We start from the raw sequence: 26612 nt of genomic DNA, 5'->3' as shown, positions 1-26612 counted from the left end.
CACAAGTGAGTAATTTTACTCAGATTGGTAGAAGTGTTTCAATTTCCTGGCTTCCTTTATGAACTCAGTGGCAAAAACTATGTTAACGTAGAGTTGAGGAGGTTGGTGGTATGTCATTTCCTTGCAGAAAGATGAGTTGAGCTAAACTCAAACTTCTGAAAACTAGGAAACGCAGAGTTAAGGTTGCCTATGCAACCTTAACTCTGCTCTCTTTCAACAATGCCCCATTAACACAAAAACCTTTACTCTGCCAGCTTCACTATTGCTGAAATGTACAAGCTCTTCACCTCTTTTTACAGTCCATTCACACCCACAGAATGCCATCTAACACTATTAAAGGACAAAAGGAAAAGAAAATGGTTGGCAGAGTAAAAGGTATGTGTGTTAACAGGGTGTATTGGGGCACTGCTGAAAGGGGCAAACTTAAAACTGCATGGGCAACCTGAAAAGAAGGACATGAGCAATTAAGAAGTGCGAATTTTGCTCAACTCACCATTCAGCAATGGGATGACACGCGCACCAAGCAACCTCAACTCTGTGGTAATGTTATTTTTTGACATTGAATTTCCTAGGGTTATTTTTAAACAGGAAAAAGATACATTGTTGGTAGGAATTACTAATCATCTAGTTAGCTCTACATACCATGCCCTGCAATTTGCATACCAAGCCAGTCAGCTGGGGCCACACCAACCCTACTTTGACACATCTCCCCAGCCACGCCCTGACCCATTCACTGCATTACTGCCAACCTGTGTCCCTCCCACTACTGTACCCAGCCCCCCTGCAACCACAAGCAGGGAATGCATTTCTCTGCAGTTTCCACTCCCTAGTATACAAAAGTGTCAATTGCCATTCTTTTCCCCTCATCCCTACCTATAACCCAAACTCACATGCAGTGGCTAGAGGGAAGGACAAATGTGTTAGAGTGGATGGCGTTTCTGGTCATGTTTCATAATAGTTGGAGGGTGGAATTTGTGGCAGGGCCAGTGAGAGAAATAACGCACAGGATTTCTGTTGGAAAATACCGATAGTTTTACATTTGAGAGAAAGATCCTCTGACCCCATCCAATGGACATACCCTATCTCTGAGAAAGCGTGGGGAGGTCAGAGCTTGTAATGTTTCTATGCCATACAGTTCACGTTGTCTGGTTAGCCATGAACCCTCTGATTTCCCAGTTAATATTCTTCCAATGCTTATTAATTATTTCATATTGTCACTGTAGCAATTATTCAGACGCTCAGCCAAATCAGTGAAAACGATCACAGCTCCTGACCACATATCCAAATCTGCTTTCATACATTGTATGAAGTGCACACTAGGAATAGGCCCAGATCATTTCCGCCTCAGCGAATCACCACAACATCCAGGAGATCACAACCTCATAAGTCACTGGTGGGCGAAACACAATGCCAATGCAGACCATTTCTCTCCCAAATTAGCCTGTAATCAGCAATCTCCATATCTTGGCATACTCTTTGCTCTCTCGCAAACTTCTGCAACCTCATGAGCCAGGAATTACCCAGAATCCACACAATGGTAATTTTGTCAGTGCACTAAGTTCTTTTTCCTCAGTTGTCAAGGTACCCATCAGTTCCAAACCTCCATGCTATGCATCTTTGGAATCCACCACGTTTATCTGCTCAGAGATCTGGAAGCAGCCACTTCCACATGGTTAGTAAAACACAGATTTTCTCAAAAATCGAATCCTAGACTAGCCTACCACCCATTCTCATTTCCCACCCCCACCATAGCCACAACCCCTCTCTCTCCCCCCCCATCCCCTCCCCGCAACTCCCCACACACCAAAGTTTTGGTTCGACCGGCTGCTAATTAAACCTTCCCATAAAATAAAAAACACGTTATAATAGAACGACAATAGAGCAAGCAATTTAAGAATTATTAAATCTTTATTGCATGGGTATACAAAGATTAAGACTAGAAAAGGCAGCGGTGAGGTGTACACCAGGGACAATGTTGCAGCAAATTCCCTCGAACAATCCAGGCAAACAAAGTGGTTGCAAAAAAGCCTTCATGGTTTTTTTCCCCCCCCACATTTATTGGTTCATGTGCAATGTAATACTTGTCTGTCTACACAAGCAAAGAAGTGAACATGTTCTTAAACACCATTCCAAATTTCAGTCCCGCAAAGATTCAATGGGTACCATGCACTACCTTTGGTAAAACTTGAAAAATTGAGACCTTTTAGACCCCCATAACAACAATAGTTTGACTCCAGCTCTGTACAAGATGAACCCACCTAGAAACTATTTTTAAAAATGGACATTTTGGGGGCTTATATCTCCACAATTCCTAGCTCAAATGAGCCCAATTTTGGGTTACTAACCCTGTGCTGCCCCCTCCTGAGGTAAACCACAGTTCAAAGGAATCAAACTAAGCATGTTGATTTTAAAAGGATTTAGAAAGATCAACCTTTAAACGTAAGTGGTGATGCAACCTCTACTATCTTGGTGCTGCCATCTGACTATTATTTGGGGCCCCAATCCCGTGAAGTGAATTTTGGAGTGATGTTTTCAATTCCATATCAACATACTGATTTTTTTAATTTGCAGCAACTTCTTGACATTACTAGTTTGTTCTGTGTTTATACAGCCTCTAGCACAATGGGGTCCTGGTCCATGCCTGAGGCTTGTAGGTGTTATAAGAATATTGCTACTATTAATATCACCCACTGATATGTTGGAGCCACTGAGTCTGTTTTCTTGCTTTGACTTTGCTCTGAGGACCAGCAGATGACAGGAATGCACCTGAGCAAAGTGCTCAGCTAGGGTTGGGAATGTTATGACACGGGAGTACAGGGGATAGCTGTAACATTGTGTATTTCTCAAGCCCAGTCTCCGGGCAAAAGAGGGCCATCAGCATTCAGCTAATCTTCATATAAATTCCAGGCCCCAAGATGTTTGTGAGGGACAGTTAATTATTTTGTTCAGAAGTTAATCAAATTGTTTTTGCCATTTTGAGTTCTATTTTCCTGAACAGAATGAGCATTTTGCAAAAGGTTTTGTAAAGACCCATTTGCTTTTCCCAAATGGGAGCAAAGACACCAGTTTAAAGGGATCACTCAAGAATACCTTTTACATGAAATATTATCAAGGGAAATGAATATTCTGCCTCTTCCTCTAATAAATATGGGCTCAACCCAGAAGAATGAAATGTTTTCAAATGCAAGTTCTACTGACCTAACCTCCCCACTATCTCACACAAAAAATTCTACTTGCGTTTATTCAACTACATAATTTTGAGTTCAGAAAGACATTTGATCCCTGCAACTGTCAGGAAGTGAGATTTGTGAAGTTAACAGTGTGACTCGGCTAGGTCAGAGGAAAAGCTGTAAATTCCAACTGATGCAAAGCATTCCACAAAAAATAGACAAGGGAGTTCAGCCATTTACAGATTTTTATAAGTACAACCCTGTTAGAATTTTGTTTTAGCAGCCATTAGAAAGATCCTGTTAAAGACATAGGCCTAATCCCCCCCCCCCCGCCCCAACCTAGTATTCTTAAACCAGCAAATCCACTCGTAAGTGCTCTGAAATAGGAAGAAAACAAGTTAATGGTAACTTCAACATCTAAAACAGCTAAACCTATTTTGACCTGACTGATTTCAACATGTGAAATGTTTGTACAAATAAAAAAAGCCAACCTTGTGATGCTGAGCTCACTATCTCAAATATGAAGGAGATATTTTAACTAAAGAACATGTAGCTAAATGGCTAACAGCCAGGAGAATTTATAATTGTTCATTTAGCTAAAAAATAAATCCCAGTTTTCCTTGTGCTCAACAGAAATATTAAATTAAGAGGACAAAATGTTACAATATTTATGTGTAACATTTTGTATTTGTTTCTATAAAGAAAAAGGAGATGAAGAAATTTACATTTTAGTTTTCTTCATAAACAGAACACATTTAATCTTCATAAATTTGTATGGGACTGTGTTTAGGTCTGCGCGCGCGCACACACACACACACACGAATAGCTTCAGTGCTTAGTATTTTCAGGAATGTCCTATATAGAAAGTAATGGCAATCCCCTTTTCCTAACTTTGCTAGTCACAAGCATGGACACGCTGTCTTTCTAGTGTTATAGCTCCCTTGCATATTCAGGTTAAATTATGCAAAACATTGAACTTTGGGATCCATAACGTGAGAAAGGGAAGTGTGCTGCTGTATGTACCTTATATACTAAAGCTCCTTTTCTACTTCTCCACATCCACTTTGACTGGACTCTGATCTTAAAACCACCAACTCCGCCCAGCATTTTGCCAGCTTGCTTTTATCAGCACGCCAGTTAACTCTGTGCCTGTTGCGGCCTCTGAAAGCCTTCAGACTTGCAGAAGCTCCTGTAGGAAATGTATCACCAGCAGACAGGCATCTGAAGGCGTGTCCCACAAGCATGGCCACACCTCACTGTGTGCATTTCAGATATGCAACAGAGCTTTAGTTGGTCTCTCCATCTTCATGGTACTGTGACAAAGGTTATGAAAAGAGAAACACTGACAATGTACTAACACAACCTCCCATCCCAGTACTAACTGAAATTTTCCTTCGATTCTGAACATCCAGCTGTTCACAACAGAATTTTCTGTCTGCTGCCTCTTTTCTTTCCTACTGGAGTTCAGGGGATTCACAATAGCAAAAAAAGAGTATTTATAGGCCACAATTATTATTTTTTCCAGAGTCAGATTTTTAAAACCTGGCTTTAGTAGCTGACTTCAAAGCAAGGCTCCCAATACAAAGTACTTAGTCCTATCATATACGTACCAATTCCTTTAATAAGGTGGCAGTTGGGAAGTTCCACTGGTTCCAGCTCTCTGGAGCTATTCAGTTTACGTCTGCAAGAGGAAATACAGTTTAGTGTAACAGATCAGAGAGAGTTTTACAAACTGAAACAGTGTTGACCGATATATGCTGGCTAGCATATAAATATATATCATAATAATATGTATTATCTGCACCATATACACAAGTATGGCATTAAGTACAAATATTGTAACAGTGATATGGCTTAAATTGATCTATACCATAATCCTTTTCACTTATGCTAAGTATCCCATAACATCTTGCACTTATTAAAGCAAGTATTTGGCACAAGGAGATAGGAAACATGTCAAAATCAAGATACATTCATTCTGTCTTAGTAAAAGCTACGGAGGTACCTTCACAGACCAGTACCTGGCATGTGAGTATCTAAAACAAAGATAAGGAAGGAACAGTACAAGACATTTGGGAACTGGGACAAACTGATGGTTTGGGTTTTAGTGACATATAAAGAGATGTGTAACTTGTAAAACCATACAAATAATACCAATATACAAATAATGTGTAACTTGGGAAGCACCCTTTCTGCATAAGGTGAATGTAACATTGCTGCAGGAGACTGCTCTTCAGAGACTGGTATCGTACAGAACTTTTTTCCTGTACCATATTAATAAGCCTGACTAACATTGGTTACTTGGTCTCTTGAATATATTTCATAATGTACCAAAGTGTGGTCAAGCAACTGACTATACAATCTATCAACAGGCTAATGCTCAAAAGGTCCCCACTTGCCTTTACTTTAGCTATAGAACCAGTCATTTCTCAGTAAAATGCTAATGCTAAAATATAAAATAAAATAAGGATCAGAGGGGTCTTCATCTTTATAACTGCAATAGTGCCAGATCCAAACATTCAAAAAATCAAGAATCAGACTTTAAAAAAAAAAAAAAATCACCCACAAATGTGGAATATTTATAAATAATAATTCTGGAATGTTTGTTAATCTTCTTGTGAGCTTTTAGAGTATGCTCACATCATGTTTTCAAGCTTTTCTCTGCAATGATGATGGCTAGACACTTTCATTAAAAGAAGCAAGCTGAAATTCTCACATAACTCAATGACTCCAGAGCTGGGACTTTAGAAAATCATCCACTATTGTGGCATAAAATGGCAAGCATTGGGAACACTGTATAGAGTGAACAAATATAACTTTACAACAATTATTTTTAAGCTTTGATGTCCAGAAGTTAAGCAACTCTAGCTATATGGGTTTTGTAAAGTTACACTTTATGCCTAAATTACAATACTCTAGATACCAGTGTCCCACATAGGGCTAACGCACTAAGTCAATATTTTAGAAAGAAGGGTCACCTTCTTTCCTCCCAGTCCAATTACTATTTTGAGGGTCCCTTAATTCCATCCTTCCCTATCACTCTTATTGCTTTCCAATGGCGAAGTATTTTTAGGGGCAGCATTCCCTGTCTGTGAATGACAGGAGGTACTGTTCCTGATACAGCGTGTTTGGTCTACAACTGTTTCCTCCTGTGGTCTCTGACCTCTCCCTTCCCAGTATCACCTTTTTACCACTCTTACCCCTTCCCAATACTTATAGCATCAGACACTATGGGCCAGATGTCAACAGATGAAAGGCCAAGTGATAAGAAACAACATGGTATCTGTAGGACAGACTGACCCAGTCTCCTGGTACTCCAGGGAGATTCCCATTTACAAGCAAAAAAATCTCCCAACTCCTGATTTAATAACATTATCTCCTGTAACAGCAATACTGCCTCTCCTGCTCAGCTCCAGCCACTCCAAACCCTTTCTCAGGTGTCTATTACTTTGGGCTGGGAGGGGGAAGCGGAGGGACAGATGTACTCCATGTTCTATTTGTTGGGCGTGTCAGTGTGTGTGCACGGCTCATGTAGCTAGTCCCTGCCCCCGGCAGTAGCTATATGGTTGCCAACTTTCTAATCGCACAAAACCAAACACCCTTGCCTCACCCTCTGCCCCACACCTGCTCCGCCCCTTCCGAGGCCCTGCCCCTACTCACTCCATCTGCTCTCTCTTCATCGCTCAACTATATACATGAAATTACAACCTCTAACATTACTGTAAAACAATTACTATAACATCACTATAACAACAACAACGCTCAGTGCATCACAAGCTTTCCGAAGACACCCGACATGACAAACTTTGCATTGGATACCACACAATCATATTATAGGATGAACGTGGGGGGGTGCAGGGTATTCCCCCGAGGTACAGAACATCACAGCGGGGATGAGGGGTTGAGAGTGTGAGAGGAGGCTCAGGGATGGGGCATGGCATTGGGGTGCAGGAGGGTGTGAGGGATCCAGATGAGGGTGCAGGCTCTGGGGTGGGCCCAGAGATGAGGAGTTTGGGGTGCAGGAGGGGGCTCCAGACTGGGGCAGAGGGGTTGGGGTGCAGGCTCTGGGCAGCGCTTACCTCAGACAGCTCCCGGAAGCGGCCAGTATGTCTGGCTCCTAGGTGGAGGTGCCGGGGGCTCTGTGTGCTTCCCTGTCCACAGGTGCTGCCCCAGCAGCTCCCACTGGCCGTGATTCCTGGCCAATGGGAGCTGTGGAGCCAGTGCTCGGGGTTGGCGCAGCACGCAGAGCCCTCTGGCCACCCCCCCAGCCAGAGGGACATGTTGCCACTTGCAGGAGCTGTGCAGAGCCAGGTAGAGATGAAAGCCTGCCTACCCCGATGCTCTGCTGACTGGACTTTTAATGGCCCAGTCAGTGGTGCTGACTGGAACCGCCAGGGTCCTTTTTGACTGGCCAGTCAAAAACTGGACACCTGGCTACAATAGTTAGCATTGCTGTGGAAGCCATAATTTTTTAATCTCTTTACTTGCATTCATTTACATTCTCAACCTAATATTGCATTATTATCAGTTTGTGGATTTTCACTCAGATGTTTCCCAGGTAAAATTAAGAACTCAGAGGGACGGTGGGAGAGATCAGGTTCAAATTAAACAAAAACTTAAAACTGTTTTCAAACAGTCCTGCGAATACAATTTTTATCTTCCCTCTGCCTGAACCTGAGTTGCCAGAACATATGGCTTGATCATTAAGACCTTCAGAGTTACCAGTGAGCTAATATAGTGAACTATTTTCCCCCCTATCCTCATTGAAGAGCAATTCAGGCAAATGTTGGATCACCAAGCAAGCGGCCAGAGGAATCATCATTTAACTAATATATTTTCTTTCTTCATTCTGTGCGGCTTTTCAGCAACATCAGCATTCTTGAATTGCTCTCACTTTCCCCTGCTCCATCACTTCAGTCTCATTAACTCAGAAAGACCAGGATTTTTTGCAAAAATATGTAGCACTCTTTCAAAACAGCCAAGCCGCATGTTAATATTGCTTGTCTGATAGAGAAAAAGAAGTGTCCCAGATTCACCAGCCATTTGCAACGGTTCTCTTGAGCAGAAGGACAATGTGAAAATAGATTGTAGGGTGTTATTGTACCATATACAGCTCCCTATACCTAGCTACATACCAAAGCCAGGTCTACACTACGAAGTTTTGCTGGTAACACTGGCCTTATTTTAGCACGTCTGTGTATGCACCCAGGTGCAATTCCGAGTCCTACTGCTAACACCCTGATTCTGTGTCAGCCAAGTTAAACCACGTCCCCAAATGGCATAAACTCTCTATTGGCCCAGTACCAGCGTCTTCGTAGATGCTGCATTATCTTTTCCTTCAGCCATAGACCCACAATGGCCCACCGAGAATGACCGCTCCAGTCACAATTCTAAAAATCAGTTATTCAGGGGTTACAGTGACCAGAAGCCTGACCTCCTTTAAAATACCCACTGTGTTCTTCCTACTAGCTTACCTTTGTAAGCATACGGGTGTGGCTCCATGTAAAGCTACAGGCAAGCTTTGCACTGCTTCCTTGTCTAGAAAAGAAGGCCTAGATTTCCTTGGCCTCTGGGGAGGTGTGGTACAAGCCCAGCTGTGGAATAACCACAGGAATATAGAGGTGTATTCAGTTATTGCAAAGAAGATGCTGAAGCCGGGGTAGAAAAAGGTAATGAGCAGCAATGCCAAGCTATGGGGAAGGGAGGCCAACAGAAGATCTGGGGTTACCCCCTAATACTTGCTGCTTATATGCAATGCTGGCAAGGACCCTACCAGCAATCTGTAAGTAAGAGTAGACGCCTCATGAGACCCCAAGGAAGGAGCCCCAGCAGTGCAACAATGACAAGAGTGTGGAGAAGGGAGATGAGGAGAATACAGATCTCCATCCGCCTCCCCCACAAGAGAGCCAGGAGCTGTTCAAAAGACTAATGGACCCAACCCAGTCACAGAATCCATTGAGGACAGATAAAGGAGCTCAGGTAGCTATATTAAAGCATAATTCTCTCTCTCTTTACTTTCTTTGTGGGCCCCAAACCACCTCCAGTCCCTTTCAAAATGGCAGCCAAATGTGCACAGAGAATAAAGGAATTCCCTTTTGAAATAGCCAGAGCCAATTTATTTTAAAAATGTACCAACAGCAAAATAAGAAACTATCACAGCCATTTAGTAACCAGCAGCTTTTGGTAGCAAGTTAGAATTTCCATCACCATAAATCCATTAAATGCAAACCTAAACAAATATATTCTGAATGCGATATCAGAGCATTAGAAAATGTGAAAAACCTTGCAAGCACTCCAGTAATTAGTCAGGCAGACTATAGTAGAACCTCAGAGTTACAAACCTTGGGAATGGAGGTTGTTCACAACTCTGAAATATTTGTAATTCTAAAACTTATAACTGCTGGCAACTACACTGCTTATAGCTTCTGGAGAGAAAGCAAAGCACAGAAGCTGGCCTTTCAGGCACCCTAGCTTGCTGGGAATATAAAAGTGTAAGCAGAGAACTGCCTGGAAAAACCTTGATCAGGAAAGTCAGAGACGTGAGTATCTACCCCAGAGGGGAGATGGCTGATTAGCTGGGAGCCTAGAGTGGTAGCCCTTGATAGACCATGGAGGGGAAAAATGGGTGCAGCTACCCAGAATGGTGACACCAAATCATGAGGCATCTCCAGCGTCCTTTCAATCTACCAAACGCACATTCAACAGTCATCCTGCACCTGCTCAGGTGGGAGTTAAATCTTTCCTTGCTTCCATCTAGGGCTTCGTCAGCCAAGGAAACAAAGGCTAGGGGAGGTACCCGCGAATCACTGTTGGCATTTCAACCCCACCGTGTATGCGCCAGTCTGAGAAAGGCATGCCTGATTGCAACTTTCAAAAAAGTCCAGTATTTTTGAAGATGTGAGCATCATGCACCTTCTCTGATCAGCCAAAGTTAGTGCTAATTGAATTGATAATATCCTTGAAGCCCAGGTGGCAATCATCATCTGCTAGGCTATGTCAACACTAAAGTTTTGCCAGCATTTTTTCTAATATACAGCTGTTGACATTAGCGTTGCTAGAACTGGGATGGGCAAACTACAGCCCGAGGGCTGGAACTGGCCCCTCAGGGCTTTGGATCCGGCCTGTGGGATTGCCACTCCTGTGGCCCCGCACTGCTCTGGGAAGCGGCAGGCACCACGTCCCTGCAGCCCCTGGGGAGAGGGAACAGAGGGCTCTGCATGCTGCCCTTGCCTGTGGGTACCTCCCCCAAAACTCCCATTGGCCACAGTTCCCCATTCCATGGATGCCGGCCAATTCCCAGAGCAGCATGGAGCCGGGGCCGGGGCCGGGGCCCTGCCTTGGCCCCAGTGCGCACCGCTGTCATCCCAAAGCCACTCCAGGTAAGCTGCGCCAGGCTGGATCCCAAACCCCTCCTGCACCCCAACTCCCTGCCCTGAGCCCCCACTGCACCTCGCACCCCTCCCTGCACCACAGCCCTTAGCTCCCTCCCGCACTGTGCACCACAGCCCTTAGCTCCCTCCCGCACTGTGCACCCCCTCCTGCACCTCAACCCCCTTCCCTGAGCCCTCATACACCCCACACCTCTCCTCTACCCCAACCCCTTTCTCTGAGCCCCTTCCTGCACTCCGCACCCTCTCCCACCCACATACTCCTTCTTGCACCCCAACCTCCTGCCCCAGCCCTACATCATGGCCCTGCATGCAATTTCCCCACCCAGATATGGCTCTTGGGACAAAAAATTTGCCCACCCCTGAGCTAGAACATGTGAAAGCTTCCCTGCCTTTGCTGATGCCATGCATCTTCACTGCGAGAGATTGCATCAGCAAAACCCACAGAGCAGGAAGAACAGGCATCCAATCAATGAAATGTCCACCTGTGATCCAGCAATGTTTTCATAAACATAGAAAAGTTCCCCTTTCTGTTTATGTACTCAGAAGCAAGCTGGTGGAAGGCGCAAAATCAGGACGCGTGTCCCACATATTGCCCCCTCTCCCCTGTTTGGGAAGCCCATTCCATCAGATTCCTCTATTATTTCCTGCACATTGCCTAGAGTCACAATCCTGTGCAGCAGGATATACTTAATGGATTTTCACATCAGGATAACTGACTTCCTCTCACCCCACACAATAGATTTTCCAACACCAACTGACTACTGACTAATAGCAGCCCAGAGTTGCAAGCCTCCAGAGCACAATCACTACTTGTGTCTCCACTGTCAATGCAGCTCCCATTCTGGTATCCCTGTGCTGGAGGACTGGAACAAGCATGGCACACACCTCCAGGAACATGGCCTTCCACATCCAAAAAGTGCTCTGGCCACTGCTGATCATCCAGATTTGCATCATTATCCAATCCCACCACTTGGTTCTCATTTCACAGGTACAGATGCATTTCTCCACTGTGTGTAACTGGTCAGTGAATGCCTGAAGCAACTGGGGACTGTCATTCTCATTTTTGCTGCTGTAGGACTACTAATGGTGGTAGCTAAAGTTCAGAATACAGAAGAATTACTCACTCAGTCTCTAAAACAATGAAAATTCCTCTGATCTCTTCAGCATCTATGCTTCTCCCAGCGACAGAGCAGGAAAATTGAAAAGCAATGAGAAGACCGGAGGGTATTTTAATAACAGTGTGAAAAAAGATTGTGAGATGGAACAAAGGCCCTAAGTTGCCATAATTCCCTGAGAATGCTGGTATCCCACAATGCACTGCAAAAACATCCTGCAAGAAAATGAGACACACAGTGGTATGGTGGATGCCTCTGCTTCCTGCTCTGTGGGTTTTGCTGAGGCAACCTCTCACAGTGAGGATGCATGGCATCAGCAAAGGTAGCGAAGCTTTCACATGTTCTAGCGACACTAATGTCAACAGCTGTATACTAGAAAAAATGCTGGCAAAACTTTAGTGTTGACACATGAAGTTTGCCGCCTGGGCTTCAAGGATATTATCATTTCTACCAATGTCTCAAAATTTATAACTGAGAAACTGATCCTCATCTCTTTAGGAAATTCACTTGGAAACTTCTCAAAAAACCACAACTTAGTACACACTCCCAGCCAACCCCTACCACACCACTAGCAACACAAAAAGTGCAACATTGAACGTCCTCGTGTGACGATCACAGTGTTTCTACTGGTTTTAAAGAGTTTCTTGCTTGAGACCTATTTTTTCTACATCTGAGGAATACAAAAATGGTTTAAAAACTACAACAAATTTTCAATCCTATAGAAGCTTTCAAAGTACACTCTCGGCATCAAGTCTTCAGGAGAAAGTTAGCATCTGCCAGAAGTCAATGGAAGCTTTATCATTATTTTCAGTGGACATTGGATCAGGACCTTATTATTATGAATTTTAAAACTAAAGCATAATAAGAACAAGAGGAAAATAAGAAGAGTGTCAATGCCTTTAACAATCACATATCTGAAAATATAGCAGTTCAGCTACATCAAGAATTGTTCTTTTAAGGAGTGGAGGCAAAAGTCTATGAATACTGTGAACTCTTACTATGTTCAGACCCCACAGCAGAGATAAGATGTGAATAAGCTGCTTCCATTGCTGTAGATATTAGCAATACAGTATGATACATAAACCGATTTAGTAAAAAATTAATCACTTTTCACCTCCAGGAATATTAGAAATTCTGTTAAATGTGTTTGAAAAAAAGACAAACATTGATAGGACCCTTTTCAGTATCATATTACCAGACCACAATGTGCCAGAACTCAAGGGATTAATGTGAACAGCAGCAAAGCTATAGAGAACTTCTTAATTTTCATTTTCTTTTGGAGTGGGGGATGGGTGTGGAGAGATATCAAGGAAAAAAAAAAATCTCACTTTCCAATCTCCTCCTTCCAGTACATATTAGGAGGAAACTAGACACCAGTCTCAACTCTTATCTGAAGTTGTACATCTCCAGACACAAATACTGATGTATTAGCAAGGTTGCAATGTAGCAGGCTTATAATGCAGCACATGCACACACCAGAAAAAAAGTCTTAAAAATACAATAAAAATTAAATAGAATATTCACAAGTGCTTTTAGTTTGATCTATTTCTAGCATATAATTTTATTTTACCAGTTTTCAATATTATTTCAATCCAGTTTACTCAGCTTTCGACGGGGGCCTGCTACTTATTATGCTCCGAAATAGCTCACCCCAAAAATAAACTGGGAATTCTAGAACTTTATCAAAAAGAAAAGGAGTACTTGTGGCACCTTAGAGACTAACAAATTTATTAGAGCATAAGCTTTTGTGAGCTACAGCTCACTTCATCGGATGCATTCCGATGAACTTTATCAAGATCCCTATATCGTCAGACATAACAGTAGCAGTTTCTTGTTGCCAATAAATTTCCCAATTAGTGCTCAGACTAGTGGTAGGATCAGCGCTAAACTGAATTTAGTTCAAAACACAATACTTCTCTTAATACACTTGTGTTGCACTCTACCCTGTAGAAAAGTAAGTAGTAAAAAGTTTCTTTGTAATTAGCTATGTTGGATCTAAAATTTAAATAATTTCTATGTTGTTACTTCGATGTCTTGAAAATATTTTTACATCACTCATTATTACCAGCATGACGACTCCACTGTCACCTAACGAAGTAATTCCACATTCACTTTTCTAGTCTAAAGCTACTGGTGTCAAGTATCAGAGGGGTAGCCATGTTAGTCTGGATCTGTGGCACCTTACAGACTAATAGACGTACTGGAGCACAGGACTCTTTGCCACTTTTAAAAAGCTACATGGTTATGTTTCTAGAGAAGCTACTTCTGTAATATTATATTGACTAGCCTTTGCTGTATGTACTGTCTACTTCTAGGGTTTAATAGCTTTCATTCCTTTTAGTATTCATCTCACTACTCAAAACAACTCCTCTGAAAGTTGAAACTGGCATGTTCCCTTACTGAAAGTATACTGGTTCCAGTTCCAGCTAGTACACAAACTGGTTTGCTAGTGGCTGTTTATTCACAAGTTCTGGCTTAAAAAAAATAAAAGTTATTTATTTTTGCAATCAAAGTTATTTAACAAAACAGGTTTTTTTTAAATGAGCGATTGGTGAAATTGTGTGAGGCTGTGTCCACATACCCCCAATCATTACCTCTGTTGGAAGAGGAACAGACAAGTAAACAAAGCTAAAGTTCACACTTCACAGACCCTATTAGCTCGAGTTAGCAAAGGATTTACCCAGGTATGACATCACCCTACTGTAAATCTGAGGCGAATATTTCTGAAGTTTAGTTTCAAGCCCGGCTTAGAACGACCAATACAAAAGCAAACAAAAGCAAGCGCTCCGATTGCATCTACTGGATAACAGGGTAGTTTACATTAACCCCTCCCTTCCTCTGACAAATTCAGTGGCACTTCTGTACGTGCAGGCTTTTGCTAAAGCTGCACGCCATGCTAAACAACGAGATGAACTGCAATCCCCTGGGAAGACAGACAGCCACTTTTTTAAAACAGCTATGTAATCTCAGGTTTCAGAGTAGCAGCCGTGTTAGTCTGTATTCGCAAAAAGAAAAGGAGGACTTGTGGCACCTTAGAGACTAACAAATTTATTAGAGCATAAGCTTTCGTGAGCTACAGCTCACTTCATCGGATTGAGCTGTAGCTCACGAAAGCTTATGCTCTAATAAATTTGTTAGTCTCTAAGGTGCCACAAGTCCTCCTTTTCTTTCTATGTAATCTCAGTTGCTCAGCGATCCAGGCTCTACAAAGCCAGGCTCTAGCGTCCTGAGCCGCTTTGCTCCTGCCAGCTTTGCGCTCAGCCTGAACCCCGCGGGCAAGCTTTGCCAGCCGATGAGGGCACGGGAGGACTGCACAATCGAGCCTTCTCTTCATGGCACTTCTGCTCTGCATGCCCCGTGCACAAGGGGAGAGAACCCTGGGCAATAAGGGGCGCGGGAACGTCAGAACGTGCGGGACCAAACTGCTCCCACTAGACCGGAGTGACTTCGAATTCGATTCCCCACCCGTGGCCGTTCTATTTCAAGTCGTGAACGCTGTGCGGCGGAAACGCCCTTCCCCTGCCCCCATTAGGGAAGGAAAGCACCAGCTACACGCACAGACCCAGGACGTCCCCGTCTCTCCATGGGACAAAGCTGACGAACGTGGCCCGGCTCGGGCCAGCTCCCTGAGGCGGGGCTGGAGCCACTTACCGAAACTCCATTAGCCTCTCCCCGAGGAGGGCTGCAAATATCCCGGCCAGGGCGAGCACCAGCACTTTCCCCATGGCTCCGCGCTGGTGGCGGCTCTTTGCCCCCCTCGCAAAGCAGGTCAAGCGCACCCGCCTTTGAGCGAGCTCCGCGGCGCAGCGACGGGCCCCAGAGCTCCGCCTCCCGGCCACTAACCGTCCCCTCCCAGCTGCGAGAGCCGCGGGGCCGCTAATGGCGGCGGGAGCTCCGCCTCCCGCCGCCCGCCGCTCGCCCTGCCGCCCGGGAGCCTGCCGGCGCTGAGCTCGCTGCCTCTGGGATAGCCCTGAGCGAGGGCTGGCAACGGGGACAGGCGACGCTCCGCAGGAGAGAACGGGCGAGGGGTCGCTTCTAGCTCCAGCCTAGCAAACCCCAGCCGCAGGAGAAAGACCTTGGGCTGCATGCACACGGGAACTTGGGGCACGTGGCTACAGCATTAACTCGACGTCCAGCCTCCGCAGTAATGGAATCGCTTTTACACGTCCGCACTTGGCTGCTGGTGTCGGCGAAGTGCGTCCTCGCCAGGAGCGCGGGCACCCATTTTACTGTTGGCGTGGTACCTTATGGGACGGCTTCTGAAAGGCAGCAACAGTCGGTGTAAGCAATGCCGTGCCTACGCCGAGGACCACCTCGCCCTAACAACATCGACCTAAGCGCTGCGCCTCTCAGCCCTGGTCTACACTAGGAGTTGAGGTTGAATTTAGCAGCGTTAAATCGATTTACCCCTGCACCCGTCCACACGACGAAGCCCTTTTTTTCGACTTAAAGGGATCTTAAAATCGGTTTCCTTACTCCACCCCCGACAAGGGGATTAGTGCTGAAATCGGCCTTGCCGGGTCGAATTTGAGGTACTGTGGACGCAGTTAGACGGTACTGGCCTCCGGGAGCTATCCCAGAGTGCTCCATTGTGATGGCTATAATAAGTTCAAGGATTTGGTTTTAAAGCAATTTCAAATTACATCCAAAACGTACAGAATAAAATTTCGAACCCTTAAGAGAGGGCCTGGACTAAGTAATGTGGCTTATCTAAACCAGATGAAGGATCTGTTAGATAAATAGGTCCAAGGAAGGGGTGTCACTAGCTATAACGGAATGTGTGATTTGATAGCTCAGGAGCAATTCCTGAATATGTCCAAGAAGGAAATAAAACAGTGTTTATGGGATAAGGAAATGGACTCAGCAGAAAGTCTTGCTTCTTATGCTGATCAATACGAGCAGTCCCAGACTGCCAGAGAGGCGGGGCAAGCCAGAACAAAATGGGTGGAGGGAGAAGAGAGGAACAACCCTGGTTGCAGTTGGAGCGGATACCAGAAGGGACACCCTCAGACCACCCACTACTACCAGGGGCAGCCCAAGGCCCCAACTACACACCAAGGAATACTCCAGACACCTTATCATCCTGCCACACCGTTCTCCAACAACCCACCTCACTCCAGTGACCCGTCAGCTGGACGATGTTTTAAATGTAATGAGCTGGGGCATGTGAAGGCCAACTGCCCCAAGAACCCCAACAGATTACAGTTCATTGCACTGGAATCGCACCAGAGGTCCTCAGGCCCAGATACCTCGCAGATACCCGCAGAGAGGAGGGAAACTGTGAGTGTGGGCGGGAAGAAGGTCACCGCGTGGAGGGACACTGGAGCACAAGTGTCGGCTATCCATGCTTCCTTAGTGGACTGCTTACCTTGGACACCAGGTGGGTCAAGGAACTATCAATCCCCTACAGGCCAAAGTGGATGCTATCCAAAAGTGGCCTGTCCCAAAGTCAAAGAAACAGGTCCAATCCTTCTTAGGTTTGGTCGGTTATTACAGGCGATTTGTACCATAATACAGCCAAATTGCCGCCCCACTGACAGACCTAACCAAAAAGAAACAGCCAAATGCCGTTCAGTGGACTGAAGAGTGTCAGAAGGCCTTTAACCAGCTTAAAGTGACACTCATGTCTGACCCTGTGCTAAGGGCCCCAGACTTTGGCAAACCATTCCTAGTAACCACAGATGCGTCCAAGCGTGGTGTGGGGCAGTTTTAATGCAGGAAGGACCGGATCAAGAATTCCACCCTGTAGTGTTTCTCAGCAAGAAGCTGTCTGAGAGGGAAAGCAACTCGTCAGTCAGTGAAAAAGAATGTTACGCTATTGTCTACGCTCTGGAAAAGCTACGCCCATATGTTTGGGGATGGCGTTTCCATGCTGCGCTACAGTGGCTTCATACCGCCACGGGAAATAACAAAAAACTTATTCGGTGGAGTTTAGCTCTCCAAGATTTTGATTTTGACATACAACACGCCTCAGGAACTTCTAACAAAGTGGCTGATGCAGTCTCCTGTGAAAGTTTCCCAGAATCAACTGGTTAAAATTGTCCTTGAGATGTGAAAAATATTGTTAGTCTTTATATACTTGGTACTGTATTTAGAGGTGCATGTGTCTTATTAACTCTGTTTTCTCCTAGAGCTCCAGGAAGAAATCCTAGCCTGCGTTTCACCCTATCTGTGATTTGGGGGGCATGTCATAAATATAAAGGGAAGGCTAACCACCTTTAAATCCCTCCTGGCCAGAAGAAAAAACCCTATCTCCTGTTAAGGGTTAAGAAGCTAAAGAAAACCTCGCTGCCACCTGACCAAAATGACCAATGAGGAGACAAGATACTTTCAAAGCTGGAGGTGGGGGGAGCAAAGGGTTCACTCTGTCTGTGTGTTGTTTTTGCCCGGACCAGAGCAGGAATGCAGCTTAGAACTTCTGTAAAGGGCTAATAAGCAATCTAGGTAGATATGCGTTAGATTCTGTTTTGTTTAAATGGCTGATAAAATAAGTTGTGCTGAATGGGATGTATATTCCTGTTTTTGTGTCTTTTTGCAACTTAAGGTTTTGCCTAGAGGGATTCTCTATGTTTTGAATCTGATTACCCTGTAAGGTATTTACCATCCTAATTTTACAGAGGTGATTCTTTTTACTTTTTCTTCAATTCAAATTCTTCTTTTAAGAACCTGATTGCTTTTTCATTGTTCTTAAGATCCAAGGGTTTGGGTCTGTGTTCACCTATGCAAATTGGTGAGGATTTTTATCAAGCCTTCCCCAGGAAAGGGGGTGTAGGGTTTGGGAGGATTTTTTGGGGGAGAAAGATGTTTCCAAGTGGGCTATTTCCCTGTTATATATTTGTTAGACGCTTGATGGTGCCTGCAATAAAGTCCAAGGGCAAAAGGTAAAATAGTTTGTACCTTGGGGAAGTTTTAACCTAAGCTGGTCAAAATAAGCTTAGGGGTTTTTTCATGCAGGTCCCCTCATCTGTACCCTAGAGTTCAGAGTGGGGAAGGAACCTTGACAGACCCAAAGCAGTGCCACGTGAAACTTAAGGAGCTGAGGCAAGCCTACCAGAAAACCAGAGAGGCAAACGGCCGCGCCGGGTCAGAGCCCCAAACATGCCGCCTCTATGATGAGCTGCATGTCATTTTAGGGGGTTCAGCCACCACTACCCCAGCCATGTAGTTTGACTCCTTCAATAGAGATGGAGGCAACACGGAAGCAGGTTTTGGGGACGAGGAAGATGATGATGATGAAGTTGTAGATAGCTCACAGCAAGCAAGCGGAGAAACCAGTTTTCCCAACAGCCAGGAACTGTTTCTCACCCTGGACCTGGAGCCAGTACTCCCACAACCCACCCAAGGCTGCCTCTCAGACCCGCCAGGTGGAGAAGGGACCTCTGGTGAGTGTACCTTTTAAAATAGTATACATGGTTTAAAAGCAAGCATGTTTAATGATTAATTTGCCCTGGCATTTGCGGCTCTCCTGGACGTACTCCCAAAGTCTTTGCAAAAGGTTTCTGGGGAGGGCAGCCTTATTCCGTCCACCAGGGTAGAACACTTTACCACTCCAGACCAGTAGCACGTACTCGGGAATCATTGTAGAACAAAGCATTGCAGTATATGTTTGCTGGCATTCAAACAACATCCGTTCTTTATCTCTCTATGTTATCCTCAGGAGAGTGATATCATTCATGGTCACCTGGTTGAAATAGGGTGCTTTTCTTAAGGGGACTTCAGAGGTGCCCGTTCCTACTGGGCTGTTTGCCTGTGGCTGAACAGAAATGTTCCCCGCTGTTAGCCACAGGGGGAAGGGGCTAGCCATGCGGTGAGGGGAGGCAAAATGCAACCTTGGAACGAAAGCACATGTGCTATGTATGTAACAGTAACAGCAAGGTTTACCGTGAAAGAGTGTACCCATTGTTCTATAAAATGTGTCTTTTTAAATGCCATTGTCCCTTTTTTTTTCTTCACCAGCTGCATGTGTTTCAAGGATCACAGGATCTTCTCCTTCCCAGAGGCTAGCGAAGATTAGAAGGCGAAAAAAGCACACTCACGATGAAATGTTCTTTGAGCTCATGCTGTCCTCCCACACTGACAGAGCGCAGACGAATGCGTGGAGGCAGACAATGTCAGAGTGCAGGAAAGCACAAAATGGGGGGAGAGGTGGCGGGTTGAGGAGAGTAAGTGGCGGGCTGAAGAGAGGGTTGAAGCTGAAAGGTGGCAGCAGATGATGAGAGGAGGCAGGATTCAATGCAGAGGCTGCTGGAGGATCAAACGAATATGCTCCAGCATATGGTTGAGCTGCAGGAAAGGCAGCTGGAGCACAGACCGCCACTACAGCCCCTGTGTAACCAACCGCCCTCCTCCCCAAGTTCTACAGCCTCCTCACCCAGACGCCCAAGAACGCGGTGGGGGGGCCTCCAGCCACCCAGCCACTCCACCCCAGAGGATTTCCCAAGGAACAGAAGGCTGGCATTCAATAAGTTTTAAAGTTTTAAACTTTTAAAGTGCTGTGTGGCCTTGTCCTTCCCTCCTCCACCACCCCTCCTGGTGCTTCTCTCCTCCACCACCCCTTCTGGGCTACCTTGGCAGTTATCCCCCTATTTGTGTGATGAATTAATAAAGAATGCATGAATGTGAAGCAACAATGACTTTATTGCCTCTGCAAGCAGTGATCAAAGGGAGGAGGGGAGGGTGGTTAGTTTACAGGGAAGTAGAGTGAACAAAGGGGAGGGTGGTTTCATCAAGGAGAAACAAACAGAACTTTCACACCGTAGCCTGGCCAGTCATGAAACTGGTTTTCAAAGCTTCTCTGATGCGCACCACGCCCTCCTGTGCTCTTCTAACCGCCCTGGTGTCTGGCTGCGCATAACCAGCAGCCAAGCGATTTGCCTCAACCTCCCACCCTGCCATAAATGTCTCCCCCTTGCTCTCACAGATATTATGGAGTGCACAGCAAGCAGTAATAACAGTGGGAATATTGGTTTCGTTGAGGTCTAACCGAGTCAGTAAACTGCACCAGCGCACTTTTAAACATCCAAATGCACATTCTACCACCATTCTGCACTTGCTCAGCCTGTCGTTGAACAGCTCCTGACTACTCTCCAGACTGCCTGTGTACGGTTTCATGAGCCATGGCATTAAGGGGCAGGCTGGGTCCCCAACGATAACTATACGCTTTTCAACATCCCCAAAGGTTATTTTCTGGTCTGGGAAGAAAGTCCCTTCCTGCAGCTTTTGAAGCAGACCAGAGTTCCTGAAGATGCGACCGTCATGTACCTTTCCCAGCCATCCAACGTTGATGTTGGTGAAACATCCCTTGTGATCCACCAGTGCTTGCAGCACTATTGAAAAGTACCCCTTGCAGTTTATGTACTTGCCGACTTGGTGCTCTGGTGCCAAGATAGGGATATGGGTTCTGTCTATGGCCCTACCACAGTTAGGGAATCCCATTGCAGCAAAGCCATCCACTATGACCTGCACATTTCCCAGGGTCACTCCCCTTGATGTCACCAGATCTTTGATTGCGTTGGCTACTTGCATCACAGCAGCCCCCACAGTAGATTTTCCCACTCCAAATTGATTCCTAACTGACCGATAGCTGTCTGGCATTGCAAGCTTCCACAGGGCTATTGCCACTCGCTTCTCAACTGTGAGGGCTGCTCTCATCTTGGTATTCAGGGCAGGGGGCAGGCTTCAGGGCAGGGGAAAGCAAGTCACAAAGTTTCATGAAAGTGCGCTTACGCATGCAAAAGTTTCGCAGCCACTGGGATTCGTCCCAGACCTGCAACGCTGTGCGGTCCCACCAGTCTGTGCTTGTTTCCTGGGGCCAGAATCGGTGTTCCACCGCATGAACCTGCCCCATTAGCACCATGATGCCTGCATTGCCAGGGCCCATGCTTTGAGAGAAGTCTGTGTCCCTGTCCTCATCACTCTCATCACCGCGCTGACATCGCCTACTAGCCCGGTTTCCCTTTGCCAGGTTCTGGTGCTGCATATACTGGTGCTGGATAATGTGTGTGGTGTTTAATGTGCTTCTAATTGCCAAAGTGATCTAAGCGGGCTCCATGCTTGCCGTGATATGGCGTCTGCACAGAAAAAAGGCACGGAACGATTATCTGCCATTGCTCTGATGGAGGGAGGGGCGACTGACGACATGGCTTACAGGTTTGGCTTATAGGGAATTAAAATCAACAAAGGGGGTGGCTTTACATCAAGGAGAAACAAAAACAGCTGTCACACAGAATGGCCCCCTCAGGGATTGAACTCAAAACCCTGGGTTAAGGAGGCCAATGCTCAACCCACTAAGCTATCTCTCCTTCTGGTGTTTCAGGCAGGACTGAATCTCCATTAAAGTTTTCAAGGTGTCCCTGACAGACCTCACCAAAATGATTGTCGGCCATTGATTTCACGGAGGGAGGGGGAAAGAAAATTAATACAAAACTAATCTGGTCTATTTCTGGTTTTGATCCACTCCATCTATCTTTTACATCTTTGGCTAGCAGCAGACGTGCAAAAGGACTGCAAGCCATCCACATCTCCTGGCTGCTCACCATAAGATGATACAATAGGACTGCCTGCAGAACTAAAGAGAACGACCTGGTCAAGTCACTCCTAATTTAGTCCCTGCACCCATGTCTGCCCAGGCACTTCTGACTGACCTTACCGAGTCGGCCAGGAGCACCTCGGACACGATGAGGATGGTTTTCAGGCCTATTGCACCATCTGCTGCCACAAGGCAATGGGTTGCTGCTGCTGTGCAGCAGTGCAGTACCACGTCTGCCAGCACCTAGGAGATATATGGTGACAGTGAGCTGAGCGGGCTCCATGCTTGCCGTGGTATGGCGTCTGCACAGGTAACTCAGAAAAAAAAGCGCTAAAGGATTGTCTGCCGTTGCTTTCACAGAGGGAGGGAGGGCCTGATGACGTACCCAGAACCACCTGCGACAATGTTTTTTGCCCCATCAGGCATTGGGATCTCACCCAGAATTCCAATGGGCAGCGGAGACTGCAGGAACTGTGGGATAGCTACCTACAGTGCAACACTCCGGAAGTCAACGCTAACCTCGATTACTGTGGAAGCACTTCACCGAGTAAATGCACTTAATGCACTTAGAGCATTTTGTGTGGGGACACACACAATCGACTATATAAAAAACGATTTCTAAAAAACCAACATTTATAAATTCCACCTGATTTCATAGTGTAGGCATACCCTCAGAGTGGTGGAGTTATTAAGTTGGTGTAGTGGGCAAGTTACATCGGCAGGAGCTACATTTTAGTGTGGACACTTACAGAATTAGGTTGACCTAAGCTGCCTTACATCTATCTAATTCTGTAGTGTAGACCGGGGCTTAGGCAGACACCTAGCCTGAGGCACCATTCCGCAGGCACACACGCACCTAGGGAACTTCTACTGCAAAAATTTAGGTGCTGGGAGAGTTTAGGCACCTACAAGATTTGGTGGCATAGAATCATAGAATCATAGAATCATAGAATATCAGGGTTGGAAGGGACCCCAGAAGGTCATCTAGTCCAACCCCCTGCTCAAAGCAGGACCAAGTCCCAGTTAAATCATCCCAGCTAGGGCTTTGTCAAGCCTGACCTTAAAAACCTCTAAGGAAGGAGATTCTACCACCTCCCTAGGTAACGCATTCCAGTGTTTCACCACCCTCTTAGTGAAAAAGTTTTTCCTAATATCCAATCTAAACCTCCCCCATTGCAACTTGAGACCATTACTCCTCGTTCTGTCATCTGCTACCATTGAGAACAGTCTAGAGCCATCCTCTTTGAAACCCCCTTTCAGGTAGTTGAAAGCAGCTATCAAATCCCCCCTCATTCTTCTCTTCTGCAGACTAAACAATCCCAGCTCCCTCAGCCTCTCCTCATAAGTCATGTGCTCTAGACCCCTAATCATTTTCGTTGCCCTTCGTTGTACTCTTTCCAATTTATCCACATCCTTCCTGTAGTGTGGGGCCCAAAACTGGACACAGTACTCCAGATGAGGCCTCACCAGTGTCGAATAGAGGGGAACGATCACGTCCCTCGATCTGCTCGCTATGCCCCTACTTATACAACCCAAAATGCCATTGGCCTTCTTGGCAACAAGGGCACACTGCTGACTCATATCCAGCTTCTCGTCCACTGTCACCCCTAGGTCCTTTTCCGCAGAACTGCTGCCGAGCCATTCGGTCCCTAGTCTGTAGCGGTGCATTGGATTCTTCCATCCTAAGTGCAGGACCCTGCATTTATCCTTATTGAACCTCATTAGATTTCTTTTGGCCCAATCCTCCAATTTGTCTAGGTCCTTCTGTATCCTATCCCTCCCCTCCAGCGTATCTACCACTCCTCCCAGTTTAGTATCATCCGCAAATTTGCTGAGAGTGCAATCCACACCATCCTCCAGATCATTTATGAAGATATTGAACAAAACGGGCCCCAGGACCGACCCCTGGGGCACTCCACTTGACACCGGCTGCCAACTAGACATGGAGCCATTGATCACTACCCGTTGAGCCCGACAATCTAGCCAGCTTTCTACCCACCTTATAGTGCATTCATCCAGCCCATACTTCCTTAACTTGCTGACAAGAATGCTGTGGGAGACCGTGTCAAAAGCTTTGCTAAAGTCAAGAAACAATACATCCACTGCTTTCCCTTCATCCACAGAACCAGTAATCTCATCATAAAAGGCGATTAGATTAGTCAGGCATGACCTTCCCTTGGTGAATCCATGCTGACTGTTCCTGATCACTTTCCTCTCCTCTAAGTGCTTCAGGATTGATTCTTTGAGGACCTGCTCCATGATTTTTCCAGGGACTGAGGTGAGGCTGACCGGCCTGTAGTTCCCAGGATCCTCCTTCTTCCCTTTTTTAAAGATGGGCACTACATTAGCCTTTTTCCAGTCATCCGGGACTTCCCCCGTTCGCCACGAGTTTTCAAAGATAATGGCCATCTGAGTGGGGGATTTGTGAATCCCTGATTCTGGAATTTAGGCTGCTAAAGTGACAGTTAGGGGCCTAAGTCTTCGGGGGAATCTTAGCCCTGTGTCTCCAATGATAAGAAATGGCCAAAGATTTCCCATTAAAAAGCAATGAGGGAAACTACATATCCCCAAGGGAAACAGGCACAACCAGTTTTGCTAACCGGCAACTATTCAAAAAGCATCAGACAGGCCTCCCTCAAATCACAAGATTAGTTTAAAAATCATGAGATTTTAAAATAATAAACATTGGGGTTTTTTCTTTTGGTTTCCAAGCCTTTTAGGTTCACTCCATGTTTGCCAGCTTTTCTCTGAAACCACGAGGGCCAGAAATTTACTTTAAAAAAAAATGGACGCTGAAATTCTCCTGCAATCTCTTCATTTCAGCATCTAGGGAAAAACAGCTACCAGAGAGCAGATGTGTTCCCCTCCACCCCTTTGTACTACCATTTGATGTCCCATTCTGCATGCGTGTGAGACTCAGACATTTTTATTCTTGGTTCCACACAGAGTTTTTATATGTAGGGAACTTAGGTACACCAAAATCAAGTGGTTTAGCAAAGGTCATTCAGGAAGGCTATTCCAGACGTAGGAATTGATTCCCACTCCAGCATTTTAACAGAAAGACTAAGGGCTTGGCTACACTTGCGAGTTACAGCTCAATAAAGGAGTCCCGGGCACATTAGCTCACTACCTGTCCACACTGGCAGGGCATGTAGAGTGCTCTGACTCCGCGGCTACATCACTGCTGGTACTCCATCTCAGCAACTGGAATAACATTTGCTGAGCCCTTGCTGGAGCGCCGCGGTGCCAGTGTGAACGAGGTGTTGCTTTACTATGCTCTGATCAGCCTCCGGAAATGTCATAATCCCCTTAAGTCAAGTGGCCACTCTTGTCATTGTTTGGAATTGGTTGTAGAAATGCAGAAATGCCCTTTGAAAGCTCCGTTTCTGACAGCCGTCTGCTTATCTGCTCTGAGACAAAGCAACCATTAGTGTGGAATGCTGTGTATGAGAGAGAGAGACAGGGGGGCAAAGGGGGTCTGCTGCTGTCTGAACTTACAAGACATGCTGACATGCTCTCAGCCCCCCACAAACCCACTCTCTCTCCCCCCACATACACACAACACACTCCTTGTCACACTCTACCCCCACCCCCATTTGAAAAGCACGTTGCAGCCACCTGCATGCTGGGATAGCTGCCCATAATGCACTGCTCCCAATGCTGCTGCAAGTGCTGCAGATGTGGCCATGCCAGTACGCTTGAAGCTGTCAGTGTGGACAGACTGCAGCGCTTTCACTACTGCGCTCTATAAAGGCTGATTTAACTCAAAGCGCTCTACATCTGCAAGTGTAGCCATGCCCTTAGTCCCTCACCTCACTGTGGCAATAACATTTTGTAGGGATGCTTCTTGCAATAGCAATCTCACTATAGAATGCACCTGCCCAGCTACCCCTCCTTCCAATTACATGGGAAAAGGTGTTTCTGGTCTGAATGTCTCTTTATGTTCCATGGCTTTCATAGGAACAGATGTGCTTGTCCTTTCGTGGAAAAGCACCAGAAAGCTTCAGAAAGCAGCAGCTCAGACTCGGAGTCTGTGCTCCATATGCATTCTCCCAGGCTGTTTACAAGGGTGTTCAAAACACTATGTAACTATTGAGATTCATCCCTTGCAAATCCATTGGCCTAAGATTTGCAGGTCCCAAAGCTACATGTCAGAGCAAAATAAAAAGATCTGAAGTATAGAGAACAGCTATCCTAGGGCAGAGATGCTAAATAGATATTAGAGCTGGTCTGTGTTTCTTCTGTTAACATTTAAAAATTTGAACTTTCACAATACAGACACTCCCTGACTTACGCAATAGTTCCATTCTGGAACGTCTTGCGTAACTTGAATTTTGTGTAAGTCAGAAACTTATACCCGACCATTACGCAAAAAAACAACAACAAAAAACCCTCCTATTTCTAGCTT

General features: G+C 45.6%; 1 protein-coding gene across 1 annotated transcript in view; it reads right to left on the bottom strand.

Annotated features, from left to right (window-relative positions):
* The window catches only part of LOC119851853 (serum paraoxonase/arylesterase 2-like), a 43072-nt gene extending 27352 nt beyond the window's left edge, over window positions 1-15720 (bottom strand). Inside the window, exons 1-2 of the mRNA XM_038392366.2 lie at window positions 15328-15720; window positions 4781-4851 (exon numbers count right to left, since the gene is read on the bottom strand). Of these exons, the coding sequence (XP_038248294.1) occupies window positions 4781-4851; window positions 15328-15401 (145 nt within the window). The 5' untranslated portion in view covers window positions 15402-15720. The remainder of the gene's footprint in view (window positions 1-4780; window positions 4852-15327) is intronic.
* Window positions 15721-26612: the final 10892 nt, after the last annotated feature.

The sequence above is a fragment of the Dermochelys coriacea genome, chromosome 2, assembly GCF_009764565.3.
Source record: "Dermochelys coriacea isolate rDerCor1 chromosome 2, rDerCor1.pri.v4, whole genome shotgun sequence".
NCBI lineage: Eukaryota > Metazoa > Chordata > Testudines > Dermochelyidae > Dermochelys > Dermochelys coriacea.
Note: the sequence above shows the minus strand (reverse complement) of the source record. Positions and strands in the feature narration are given on the sequence as shown.